This window comes from Cryptotermes secundus, unplaced genomic scaffold (assembly GCF_002891405.2).
Source record: "Cryptotermes secundus unplaced genomic scaffold, Csec_1.0 scaffold968, whole genome shotgun sequence".
NCBI lineage: Eukaryota > Metazoa > Arthropoda > Insecta > Blattodea > Kalotermitidae > Cryptotermes > Cryptotermes secundus.
The window spans coordinates 895,236-910,152 of NW_019719376.1; the positions used below are offsets into that span (position 1 = coordinate 895,236).

The 14,917-nt window shown below is 39.1% G+C and overlaps 1 protein-coding gene across 2 annotated transcripts in view; it reads right to left on the reverse strand.

Moving 5' to 3' along the window:
* LOC111865704 overlaps positions 1 to 14,917 on the reverse strand; it is a 265,440-nt gene that overhangs the window by 178,605 nt on the left and 71,918 nt on the right. For both annotated transcript variants that reach the window (XM_023853933.2, XM_023853941.2), the window contains exon 3: positions 11,555 to 11,588. In XM_023853933.2, the coding sequence (XP_023709701.1) occupies positions 11,555 to 11,588 (34 nt within the window). The remainder of the gene's footprint in view (positions 1 to 11,554; positions 11,589 to 14,917) is intronic.

Here is a 14,917-nt window from a genome sequence, read left to right on the forward strand (position 1 = left end):
GGGGGGGAATCCCTAAGCTCGGATATGAATATCTGCTTTGTGGAATAATCCTAATTACAGGTAGGGGCAAACAGAATTTGTAACAGACTTCGGCTTACCAGACCATTCCGCGTATCTCTGGTGCTATGCGGGTTTGTGATTCTGCAAATCAGATTTTAACCCATTGAATAGACCCTTAACTAGATAGAAAAAATTTCAAGGGCTCATGTGAAGCACAACAGATCAATATTTTTGGGAGTGCGAAGGTAGTTTTTGGGCATCTTTCTTATCCCATTCAGTTATATCTCATTCTTATTCTCTTTTTCTATATCAAATTCTGATCAATATGACTACTGACATGCCCCTTATTTACTGCTCAAAAAAGATTCTGTTGTGACGTACAGACCCAATGCTAGACAACGGTTCGGTAAACACCTTCCCGCTAAGACAGATTCTTGGTAAAGAGCTCGTTGGTAAGTAAACACGCTCCAACGAATATGCAACGACAGAGGATATCCATTGTTAAGCAATGGACGTGTTTTCCATGAGGTCAGACTCGAAGCAATATAACAGTGAGTGACTCTGGCTCCAGAAGTAGCAGAGGACTGATTTAGCGTAGTGTGGTCAGGTCGAGGGGGTCCAGTCGAAGATGGTGATTTGTGAAGTTTTGTAACCAGTTGTATAAAGGTTCAATAAATTTAATCATTAAATCTAAAACCCGTTTTATAAGTCACGCAACCCCCTAACATGTGACAGTATGTTACGAGCAAACAGCTATGCTGCAGCTTTTCTAAAGGCTTCACGTATACAGTGCTTTCATTACGTGACCAGGGTGGGCTATGAAGGGGAACACAACATCAGTGGAACGTAGGGGACAGAAGCAGCAGGAGCTTTCAGTTCCGCCACTGGAGTGACACAACTGCTCACATTGCCACGAACAGCGTGCTCAGCAAATACACAGCACCTACAGTAAGTGCCCTGTGCATACCACAAAAATGGGTGTGTCGAGGTCTCACAAAACACGCAAAAGAACATTCTTCTCGAGCTACTGTACGGGTCTGTTTTACAAAATACATTCTGTTGGTGTGTGAGTGGTGTTGTCAAATACAGCTTGAAAAAAAAAAGATAATCAAGACTTCATAAAATTTATTTGTGTGGTACCATATTGATAAGAAAAACCTTAGTCTCAGTCAAGCCAGTTGTTGTTTTATGTTTTAATATTTTGCAGCACCGATGACAACGGGGGAGCAGTATGTGTTTCGCTCGAGACCTGCGAACACGGACCCGACTTCCGCTCTTCATATGGTAATATTATCGCGTTTCCTTCTCTCGCTTGTTATAGAATTCTGTGCATGCAGAAGGCCTAAAACCTGCCGATCCCCCGGCCAAGAAACCCTACGAAATATTACCCTGTTCTGATTTTATTCAACTTAGAAACGCTAAAGAAAAAAATCCGTTTCCCCCGAGAATACTTCAGGTATATCAGTCAGAAGAAAGGAGAGATCTGGGATTCCCGACGTCCCGTTTAAGAGACTGATTTCAAGAATTGTATTTACAGTTCAAGGTTAAAAACAAGTTGACCCTAAATCTGTCGCCTTGCACCACATAACAGAGGCGTATGGGGAACGAGTTACAGCTCCCCTCAATCTTAACCTGGAATTTTGAAGGAACTGAGTGGTCAGTTTCATGCTCCAGCCGTTACTTTACCTCGGGGATAGGTCCCCGATGTCCAGTGGACAGAAGGCTGATTGGCCCAAGACCAACTTGGAGGCCGTGGAAAACAAAATGTCTCTGCCGCTTACTGGCATCAGACTCCGACCTTCACAGTTATAACATCTAAAACAAATGATTTGTTACTACTGAATGTAATCATAAGAACTGCACTTGTCTTCGTAGCAGACAAAATAACCTGCTTCTTTAAGATGATGATAATGATGACAGCTTTATACAACAGTTTTGATTAATTATTATGCTGCTACTTGGGAGTAAAATTGTCCTGCGCGTAAGGCTGACAATCTGACCTCTATCTGTGAGCTGGCTATCTAGAAAATATAGAAACCTCGACGTCTTATAAACTTAAGGGCCTCCACGGCCTCTTACAGGGTTGGCTTTAACTTCTTTTACCTACTGAACTGTCTTATTTTATGTTGAAAACATAATGTGCCCTACTTTTATGTAATTCCTACGAAATACACTACTCGTAAATAGCATCATATATTTGGTCTTTCAATTATCTTCCCACATCCAAACAAATACTCCTTTAAAACAAAATAGCCTATGCAGTTATTTGTGTTCCCATTGTACACGTAATTGTTAACGATTCCACTTTTAGCACGGAATATCGTGACGTAGTGGTTAATAATCCTCGATTCCTCGAACATCTGTAACGATAATTGAATCATTACATCAGTAACATGACAGTGCTCAAAGTCTGAGGCATGTACCTGATACACACGATATTTCAGGAATTTCCTAGCTTCAAGTGGCCACTGGTTCGATCCAGATCAGAGCTGAAATCTTTTATAATTAAAAGAAGTCTGTCAGTATGTTCATAACAATTTTCAGCTTTGTTACTAACAGTCATAACAGGTTCGTTTATGGTTGTCTTCAATCCATCAGATAAAATGTTTGGAATGTGTCTCGAAGAGATCTCATCTACGTCCTTCTATGTATTCCCAAGCCATCATCCATAATTACCCTAACAAACAACCTTGCACAATTTTTGAAAATGAAAATGTGTCGCTAAATAAACCAAGAAGCAAACAATTTTTAATATCCTGACTCTTTCACGTACTTAGAAAGTAATGATCAACAAAAGTTTCCAGTCAACAACTAGAGTGACATTAAAATAATATTTTCAATTTTAAAATATCTGATATAACAATAATTGATTAAATAAATCATCATCATCAGTAATCTGTCAAGACGACAGGTCCACAATCTCTTCCAAAACAATTCCTCCACTTAATGCGATCTAGAGCTTTCTCCTTCAAATGACAGTATCCTCTTCTGTCCCCAAGGTCATCCAGCATCTTCTTACGTCTTCTTGTCACTTCTATCCGCCCATCTATCTTTCCTTCGATANTCTTTTAGAAGGCAGTTTCTGCGTAAAACATGACCAATCCAATTAGCCTTCCGTTTTCTTATTTCGTGTAGGATATTCCTCTGCTCACTGACTCTAATTAACACTTCTTCATTTCTCACATAATCGGTCCAATTGATCTTCTCCATCCTTCTCCAACACCACATTTCGAAACTTTCCAGATTAATAAAATAAATATCCTGCAAATATTATTCATAAGGGCAACTGACTTGGTGGCCTCCTTTCGCGAAATCTGTTTGTCACTAAAAAGCGTGAGAAACCGCATTTTTAAAGATTGCATCCTGTTGCTTATACAAGTATACAATGAATATATATATATATATAATTTTTACCGTCAACGCAACAATACTTACTTATTCATTTATGTACCACGCACTACATGTTTCGACCTCAAATGTGTCATCTTCAGGTGCGGTAGTTTTCTCACATACTATTACCGAACTTCAACGCTAACCTTCATATTTTTACAAATGAAACTAACCTGTACGAATAATTTATAAAAAACGGGAATGCTAGCGTTGCAGTTCGGTAATAGTATGTGAGAAAATTACAGCACCTGAAGATGACACATTTGAGGTCGAAACATGTAGTGGGTGCTATATAAATAAATAAATAATAAAAGTATTGTTACGTTGACGGTAAAAATTATATATGTTCAGGGAGAAACCATGTTTGACTGTGGAACTGAAGTTATGAGAAAGTTAACTTTTTATTGCTAGTTGCAGATATTCTGGAAGATGAATTGCATATCTAATTACGGCTACTGAGCTCATCTTTACTCTCGCTGTTATAAAAATGCCTGAGGCTATTTCTCGCATTTGTCAAGTGAAGGACACTTTCAGAATAAACTGGATAATTACTCCCAAGCATCTCCAACCACGGACTTACCAAGGGCTAACTAATCATTATTCTTCCGGCACAAAGAGGGGCGTTATTTTCTTCTCCCACAAGATCTTTACATATGCATGCGACATTGTAACTCAAGAGGAAATGGAATGAAAGGAGACTTCTTTGTTACAATGGATGAAGAGTTGATATAAGTAAGTCCTGTCTATATTCCAATTGTGCCGTAGTGGGAGAACATAACCACACAATTTACGAAGCTCTAGTCACTTAAAATCGACCCCAAAATACTAACTCAGTGGTAAAGAATCTATATTATGCTGTGGACAGTTTAAGATGGTAACGAAATTACTTATTATGAAAGCAGGAAGTTTTTTGAAGTGTTCAGTGAAGTCCATCATATAGTCTCATCTTTCTTAATTTCAGTTCAGCTCACCACAATCTACTTCTCTAAATTTTTTTTCCTTGGCACTACAGCCCCTGTGGTCCTAGGCCTACCTCCATGAACTTCTCCGTTCACTTCAGTTTTTCTAGATCTTCGACATACGGTAGGACTCCTTGGGCGGGTGATCAGCTCGTCGCAAAGCCTCTACCTGTACTTCTCTAAATACCATTTCAATATTAACCTCCCATCTACGCCTAAGAATCTCAAATGACGTTTTAAGTTGGGGTAACCAACATAAATTTTGTGTGCATAATTTATGGTGGATGTTTCGTCTCCCACTGATTACATCTTTCTTAGTTTAACCTTCTGATATATCGTTAGAAGAGTGCCTCATTTTGTAATTTTCTCATGCTCATGTTGCTCCGAGCTTATTTCTAAATATTATTTTCCGAAATTCCTTCTCAAAATGTCTGAATCTGTTAGTAGATAGTCCATTAATTGAAATAGAGAAAGCAATGTAATTTTCGGTAATTCTAAGAGTTGTGTACTTAATATTTCAGGGAGAGAATGCCTCTTTTCAGAATCTCATGCAGAAATCTGCAACACATTTGCTGCCACATCAGCTACAGTATATGTGCAACGCATTGTAACAATTTTCAGCATTGTTATAAGCGAGCATTATAACATTTTAAGTTTCTAGTTGATGACCTGCGTAACTCAGAGTTATTTGAGACCAGTTTATGGAGAAAGTGTACCGGCAATATTTACTATTCTCGCATGCGTTTCTGCGGAAATCATTGCCAGTTAATATTAAGGTGGATTTATTTGCAAATTCCCACAGTAATCGAGAAGTAATTATGGCAGAAATGATATAATGATACAAATTCCGTCCCAAGTGCAAACAATATATTATGTGTCCTTGATCTTGTTCACCTACACCTACAAGTGAACAAGATCAAGGACCCATAATATATTGTTTGCGCTTGGGACGGAATTTGTATCATTATATCATTTATCGTATGGAGTGCAACAGGATGCTTAAATATAATATGGCAGAAATGTTTGAAATTACCATTCATGCCTGAGGAGTGCCTATTAAAATCTCTCCGACCCTCCGTATATGTGTTTAAAATGCCTCAATAACGGATAAACCAACTGTGATTAAATCTGATACTGGAGAATTTTAAGAGAAAATGTAGAGACATTTCATTTTCCATTTAGATCAGAGAACGTAACGACAACTTTACCATATAAATCATCTTAATAAATGTATAAAAGATATGCACAAATGACTTTTTACCTCAATCGAGTAAGGGCAAACATTCACTTTAGCGTTAATTTAAAATAACATGCAATGTCAATACATTTTCTGCAATTCCTTTGCATAATCTTATAGGTCACTCTACACGAAAACAAATTCTTTCCCTCAGCAAAAAACTGTTCTTAAGAAAAGAAAATAATTTCTTGAATGGGTCCACATTGTCTTCATTGGTTGCATCCTGCTGGCTCACCGTCAACACAACAAACACTCAGTTTTTATTTTCGATCTTTATACTGCTACATGTTTCGGTCGCATAAGACCAGCCGTGTCAAACATGCGGCCCCTCAACTTTTAGAGCTAATTGATAATAAAATCAATATTAAAATTTTAGTAGAAATATTTTTTGTAAAGACAATTTTCCAACAGACCAGAAGACAAGAAGTCTCACGCAGACATAAATTAGCAGGCTGCAGGAAATTCAACGTTTTGCTATTTCTAACATAATTTCTTGCGTAATCTCTCCTTTACATATTGAAAAGCTGTTTAATACTTGTCAAAAATGGCATTTTCTTGCTTTTTAAAACTGTAAGATATGTGACTTTAGGTAATTATATTGAAATTATTCCTAAATAATAAATAGAATTAAATTTCCTTGTATCAAAATCTAATATATATTTCTGTTTTGAAGTGTGGCCGTGGACTATTATTTATAGGGCTGAGGTGGCCCTCTGTACAAGTTGAGTTTGACATGCCTGCATAAGACCATCATTAAGTATTCAACATATCACTGACACATGTTACTAATATAGTCAAGTTCAAAACATTAACACAGATACTCATTTATTGCAGACAGAAACTTGCCTTTGGGCTCCACAGCCGGGCTTACTAAGTAGAAAGCTTCTACAGTAAGACCTACACACACAGAACACACATGCCCAGTTCCTACACAGTAACTTTGGGCTCTACAACCGGTCTTACTAAGTAGTTAATTTGTTACAAGGCATGCCACTGATTGTGTGGAGGCAAATGTGGATACAGCATGACGGAGAGCCGGCACACTTCAGCACTGTATCACGAGACTACCAGGATGCTGCTTTTCATNCATATACACATTTATTGCAGACAGAAACTTGCCTTTGGGCTCCACAGCCGGGCTTACTAAGTAGAAAGCTTCTACAGTAAGACCTACACACACAGAACACACATGCCCAGTTCCTACACAGTAACTTTGGGCTCTACAACCGGTCTTACTAAGTAGTTAATTTGTTACAAGGCATGCCACTGATTGTGTGGAGGCAAATGTGGATACAGCATGACGGAGAGCCGGCACACTTCAGCACTGTATCACGAGACTACCAGGATGCTGCTTTTCATGGTAGTTGAATAGGAAGAGGAGGCCCAGTGCCTTGGCCACCCCGATCTCCAGACTTGACACCTCTGGACTATTTAGTCTGAGGCCATGTGAAAAGCCTGATCTACGACACGCCTGTGGATAATGAATTCGAGCTGTTGGCCAGAATACTTGTTGCATGTGACGTGATCCGTGAGACACCTGGAATATTTGAAAAGGTGCGCCAAAGTTTCTTTCGTCGATGTAACGCATGCATTGAAAGTAGAGAGCGCCAAATCCAATATCTACTCTAGCAGGTGAGTCTAAAGAGTTTGGAGGGGGTAATATGCCTGTGCATGCTCTTCAACATTGAGGCGCCAAGTTTAAACAAAATGATGTTAAATGCCACCCTAGCGCTGCTATTTTACGTTTGCGGACATGGGTTCCTATTTCAAAGTTGTTCTATAGGGAACCCTCAGTACACTCCTGAAGTGTGGCACCAACCTCCTGGGGCATCCTGTATATATGTTTGAGGACCATGTATTTAACTTCCGGAACCTATTCTATTAGCAAGAAGGTCCTTTTCTTGCCCCGTTTTCCGGTCCTGTTTTGCTACAAACGATTTTAAGAGCATGGATAATTCATATTTTTTCTGCCGAAAGTACCTGTAAACATTGCTATTAAGCGGCTTACTTTTACAATCTTGTTTCAAGTTGAAACATTTATAAGTATACGCACACTTAACAACATTCGAATATGAACAAATTCATGCAGAAACACACGCAAATTAGAAATGGAAGTATCAGAACTTCAAACCAAATATTTCTTTACCTCCTGAAATGTTTCGGACTCCAGGTGCGCTTTACCCGTTGTTTTTTGGAACAGGATCAGAGAATCGAAGCCATACAGGAGCCGAAATCGACACCGATGTTGATGTCGAATCTAACTACAACCAATACGCAGATAATGAGCATGAAATTGTAGAACATGTGACATGGGGAAATAAAATTCAAGAAACATAATTAATTGACTACTAATTTCCTATAGGCCCATTCTAACAAAGCAACTTTAAAGAAAGCAGTCTTCTGGGATTTGGCACCGCGTATATGTGGTGTTAACCGACGTTTCGGAGGAACGTATCGCCTCCATCTTCAGGGTAGAAGAAAAATATAAGAAATCTGCAAGCGAAGACACCGTGAGAACCGGTAAAAGGAGTCTGCTTTTACCGGTTCTCACGGTCTCTTTGCTTGCAGATCTCTTATANCATTTAGGATCAAGGGTTCGTGGAAAGGATATGCGCAAGAGGACATGAAGGAATATAACTTAAAATGAATGACGCCTTTAAGGACAAGGATGTCTCGAAATCGGTGACTGCTGTAGTAAATGCATTTCAAAATGGGATGAGAAAGCCCCATTCATATAAAGGTAAAAGCCGGTTTCGACGCCTCAACCGACGCCAGCTTCGAAGTTGTCTCTGACAATGACGTTGTGATATCTTTCAAGGACAGTGATTACAATGTTCTGGTGTGAGTGCATAAGTGGCCGGCGCATAGAAACCAAAAAGTGTAATCTATTCATAGACCCAAATACCCATACTAATCCCATATAGACCTACTGATAATTAACTGAACGTAAGTTAGCCTGATTAGTGACCTTGCGGCGGTCTGTCACCCATCCAAGGAGTAACACCGAATGTCAAGGCCGCGTCATAGCTCAAGCAGTTAGTCGCTGGCTTCCCACGTCGGCGGCCCGGCTTCGATCTCGGGTCTGGTCAAGTGGGATTTATGGTGGACAAAGTGGCGCTGGGGCGGGTTTTTTCCGAGTACTTCGGTTTCCCCTGCCAATCTTCATTCCACCAAATTCTCCATCATCGTAATAATCCCAGGCAGGCTACAATACGCCAATCAGTGGCCTCCGTGTCGAGTGGACCCGGCTGGACTCCACCCCCCATTAAGCGAATTAAAGAAAAGAAACACTGAATGTCTATAAGATTCATAAATCCAGAATTTAATTCTGAATAGGAACAGGTCACAGAGCATAACTCGTCAAGGAAGAAGAAGAAGAAGGTAGCCTAGTCTATATATTCGTTACAGGAATCTCGACTTATATCCAATTGCTACTTAGAATCCCAGGCTAACCAATAAAATTATTCTATTATTTCCTCACAAATTTCTGTTCAATATTTCTTACACCATGGCCGCATTAGCACGCGCTGTGTATAGTTCTAAAGTAGAAATGAAACCTGAAACCTGAAACCATCACAAACCTCTTCGTTCCGAAGCTTTCGTGACAGCAAACGCAACCATCCGCAATATTTAGACCGATTTAGACGGACTCGATTAGATTTGTTTTGTTTCTTTCGAAACGGTGTGAACCGGCTAGGCTACAGTTCAGAGCCCGGTTGGAACAGTTACAAAACCAGGTGTTTCCATGGGAAACTAGTTCGTAGGACGACCAGTAGATGGATTTTAAATTCCGTTAGGAAACTTTCAGATGAAACTTAGTGAATGCATACAGGCATAACCACAAAACTGAAGGGCTCACAGAGGACGATGATAAGCAATATGTTAGAACGCCTGGAAGTCTGTCATTCCTATGCTGTTTTGCATTATTAAGCATATTTGAACCTACTACTAGTGTAAAAATTATAGGAACAGAAGTGTAACATTCATGCACACACACCACCAACATTCTATGTCACGGTGCCATCTGCAATTCTTCCACGTCATTTCTAACGGTGCTGTAATCCCTACACACAAAGAAAGCATAAAAGTACATAAAAACTTAAGAATTTGTCTTTTCTAATATTAACTAATGTACTGTCGGATGCTGATTAGCGGAAGTAAACAGTACCACATGAGCCACAATAAAACAGTCAGTATAATGTACTGACAGGCCGGTCAGTGTAGCCGAGCGGTCTAAGGCATGCACTGTTTTCGCTCGGTCAGAAGTCGGGATAGTGGGCTCGAATCCCACATAAAGCATGGATGCTTGGTATGTGTATCTGTTTATTCTGTGTTTAGGTAGAGGCCTTGCGACGAGCTGATCACTCGTCCAAGGAGTCTTACCGTCTGTAAAATGATCATGAAATTGAAAATCAGAGGCCATCCAAGTGAGCTGTAGAGCCAGTGAAAAAAAAAAGATGTAGGGGCTACTTACACTTTGGACGATAGGGGTTCAGACCCCGAAAGCAATAATTTCTTTCTTCGCCGATACGTCTAGTTAAGCTCTTGGGTCAGCAAAACCTTCCCTCTAATTGGACCTAGGACTTCTCACCGTGAATAAGGTAGCCAGAACGTGAGTCTTACCATTTAGTTCCATCTAGTTTTCCCCCCCTCCCCTTGGCACTACAGCCCCAGTGGGTCTACGCCTACCTCCCGCTCGGCTACCGTGACCGGCAGTTCCATCTAGTAACAAGGTTAAAATACGAGCATCCACACCTAACCTTCCCCATACTTTATGTCGTGGTGTTCAGTTAAGCTCGGGGAATAGACTGTGATTCTAAATTATTGCAGGGTTTTCCGTGGCCTATAAACTTAAACCCCGACAATAATTATTAGGGCGTGTACCCCGAGAAAATTTTAATTTTTAAAAATTTGGAAAAAGAAAAAGAACAGAAAATTTATAGACATTTTAATTTGAATTGAAGTTTTAAAAAAGTGCCAATTTTAGAAATCAAATTGACGCGTGTAGCTTAACAAAGATTTTATACATACATACAATTGGAAAGACTGGTGACTTTAAATTTTAAACTACGGTCAGTGTAGCAGCTACGTAAGAATACACACCTGATAATGGCCATTTAGGGCCGAAACATGTAGTGTGGAGGAAGGGAAGAAGAAAGAACTACAATTAAATTGTTGCACTTAAGACGGAGTTTGTCTCATATATACCCGACAATAAATTGAAATCATCCTGTATTATTCATAGCCTGATAACCTGTTTCAATTGTATAGTTCTTCTCTTCTTTAGAGACAACAGACTAAGGGCCTCACTACACTACGTAGTGTCATGTGTTTATAATATTACAGCTGTTGGATAATATTCTAATTGTGAATTTTTAACTGAATGGTATACGCGCAACTTCCGCGGTGTTGCAGCAGTGTCCTTTGGCCTCCCTCATCTCCCAACAGGCGTACCTTACTTATTGGGCTACACAGGTGTACAATAAAATAGACATATGTTCATCTCACAGTTCTGAAGGAGAACCAGAGGACCACCAGGAATGCAACAGCAAATCATAAAAAGGACGAAAGGTAAAGCTATCCCTGTAACAGCCCATGAAGGTCCATAGGGTTGTGAGACTCCAACATTTTCTAGACAATCGGCTTACAGATGGCGATAAGGCTGTCAGTCTTACGATCCGGTCGCCCTTAACCCCCAAGAAGATTCCTGGTACTCATTTCTTTTAGAGGCTGATTCGACCCCAGGGTCGTAGTGCGGCTGGTACGATTAGGTCAATTGAAAAAAAAAATCCACATCATCTGGACACGAAACCTTCTGGCTTGTAGCATATTGACTTAACCAACTATAGTACCGCGTGGACCCAACAGCAGATCAGAATTAGTGACATTTAGTGATTTAACTGAAGTCCTCACTGCGGTTACATGGCTTGTAATTTAGCCAAATATATATGCAAATAAATTTACTTACCGTTTGGACACGAAAAAAGATTACTACTCGATCCCTGAAAACAGAAATAAATATTTGTATCAGAGCATGCATGCTTATGAGATCAAATGATAACCTAATAATATTCAAAGGAGACATTTTCATCGTGTGCGCCAGTACAATCCGGCCCAAGTACACTTGCACGTGAGGATGGATTTTAGTGGTTACTAGATCAAGTTAAATATTGGATTAACAAAGGTCAGCTCCCTAAATTCATGCACCGCACAATTTGCTATGTCCAACATAGATTTGATTTATTTTTATTACGTGACACTGTTCATAAATTTTGGTGATTATGAAGAGAAGCGCTTGTCGTGGTTGAAAATGTTCATGTTTTATGCACAAGAGAAAAACTGGAATTGTCAGTTCCTTAGCTAAGAGTCTCTTGCCGTTCTTCTACATTAAATCAACTGTAACACGGCCAAGGAAATGGTCGCGTCATGTAAAAGTCACAGTGTCGTGCAGTGCAAATGTGGTCTGACCTTCCACCATAAAGAATTGGTCCTTCCGTCTTATACCAGGGAATGACAAAGCCATGCATATGCTGCCATTCTCTGGAACCTTCCGTTTCCTTTGTGTTTCTCCTCACGTTTTCCTATTTTCTTTCAATCTAGGTTACTAATTTTATCAACATGCATGGGAAATATCAGTATAGGTACATAGAAAACTTGGTATTTCTGATTTGTCAGAGCAGCAAGATTCTATGAGTATGTTTCTTATGAAAGCATACGAGTATGTAATGTTAAACAATATATGTAAAAACATCGCCTAAGGTATTACATATCCTCCTTCAATTTCCAATTTGTAGCTGATTTGTATATCTGAGAATATTATGTGAGATCGCGAATTTTATTATTATTTCACATATATTACCAAAATTAAATAAGCATAAAAATCGTGGTAAAATTATTACTTTGTCTAACAGAACATCACTGAGCAACAAGTGGCATGAGGACCGCGTAAAGCCCGACAGATTTTTTTTCCTTCCCTCAAATATTGTGATGTGAACGGCGCAACGCTCGGTAGAGCCCCCCCATTTCCAGCGGTGACGTAACATCGGAGCAACTGCCAGTAAACATTCCGTCGCCTCCCGCGGTGACGTATCAGCGCTTCTCATTGTGACGTAACAGGGGAAACGGCGGTTACTGCACAGCAATAAACAACTCTCGGCAGCGTTCTCCAGCAACGACTGTAAACACGACGTTACGCAACACTGGTAACTATCACGTATCACTGTTTTCTGTCTTGTCAGTGCGGAAGCTACATAACAGGAGGATTACCGAAGTAACCAGTAAGTTGAGTCTAGTATTCGCCAGAGGGAATGGAGAATTAATTGTGATACTGTCGATGGCGGTAGTTGTGGAACTGTAAATTGTGTAAATGTAAGAGTGAGTGGAATAAATTCGTTATATCTAAGACGGCGTAAAGTTATTTGTCGCGTTACATACCCAACACGTGACAATATGATGAAACTTCCTTCCTCTTAGGAATAACTAGTAGTGTCAGAAAGCTTGCTCAGCCATGAAGCATACAAATTCTCGTTGCCTTTGTTCACTAACAGATGAAACTTCTCCCCAATTATTTCAACTTGCTACTACCAGACAAATATAAAAAAAACAAGAAAATTTAACCACAGTGTTCACGTTATAAATACTACAGAATGGACAATTTTGCCGCATTTTCATAAACAATTTAGTCTAATTTTCGTCAACTTTTCACGGAAGACTATAAAATATTGGATTTAAATACGTGTTTCTGAACCTTATGGGTCCATAAATTACTGTAGTTAACTGTGCTTCGCAGATATGACCAATGAAGGGCAGATATGCAGAACACAACATATTTTTCATAATTCGGCCAACCGTTCATTACCTAAGAAACAATGTGGTATTTTACTGGCCTCGATTTGGACAGCCCTGTCAGAAACTTGCAATATTGATCTTTCTGGGTTTTTTATTTATAATTTCTTTATTATTTAAACGTTTGCTTGTCTATGTGTGTCTGTGTGTCTGCCCTCCAATTTAATGTTAGTTCTGTAAAGTCAGTGAAGAACTTGAACAAGCTGCCGTACAGAAGGGGCTCCAATTTGCCCACGTTCTAAATAAAAAATATATATATATATATCCTAGGTTATAAAGCCAGAAATCGAAAATAAAAGCTATGGTAGGAAATATAACTCTACTTTGGGTATTTTATAGATGCAAAGAGCTATGCTGATCAAACCTACATAATTATGCAAAAGTGAGATATGAAGTTTAGCCTAATTCATTCTCTTCATATTATTTTTAAATTACACACGAACGTGTGAAGTTTGAATTTCTAATGACAGTGACCATGAAGAGGGCTATCTCTTGAAAGTTATGAAATATAGTCTGATAGAAATTTACTGACGTTTCCAATAATTATACTGACTTCATCTTCAGTGTCGAAGAGTAAACCAACAAACAAGCACAAAGCAGATGGAGAAGATACCTACTGCTTAATGTTTGCTTCATTGATTGGTTCATTCTTCTACTTTCAACACGGAAGAAGTACGTTTATCCAAAACGACGATAAACTTATACCAGGTTACACGTCGTAGCTCTTCAATCCACAAGTATTTAAAAATTCTTTACTGGAGAAACTTTTGAAATTATGACAAAAAATAACAATTGCGAGACAATTTGCGTGCAAGAGGAATTAAGGGAAGAAAATAAGTAATAAAAAGGAAAAAGAAAGAAGGGAAAATGGGAAAAGAAATAGAAGGTTATATGATATAAATTCCGTCCTAAGTGCAACAATTTATTTTAGGTCTTTCGTCTTGCTTTCTTCTACACTACATGTTTCGGCCGCAAACGTCCATCATAAGGTGGATACACTCATGTAGCTGTTACACTGCACCCAGTTTAAAATTTAAATAACACAAAGGTCTTCCCAATTGTTCCCTTCGTCTCTGCTAACAGGATCTACTTCGCTGATATTTGTCTGATTCGTACCTCATCTTTGCTACCCACACACGTCAATTTTGACCTTCATGAACTGGCACTTTTAAAATCTTCACTTCCAATTTTAAAAATTCTTTTAAAATTCTTTCCCAAATTTTAAATTTAAACTTAAAATTCTCAGGGTTATTCGCCCCACGTCTATAGTCTATAGACACGTAGTAAAGATAAGCAGCAGAACGCACACAGGGAGCCTACACAGATTAACACCTGTACAGTGCTGAAAAAAGAAGTAGCCGCTGCAGCACTATAGACGTGGGGCGAGTAACCCTGAGAATTTTAAATTTAAATTTAAAATTTTTAAAAGAATTTTTAAATTTGGAACTGAAGATTTTTAAAGTGCCAGTTCATGAAGGTGAAAATT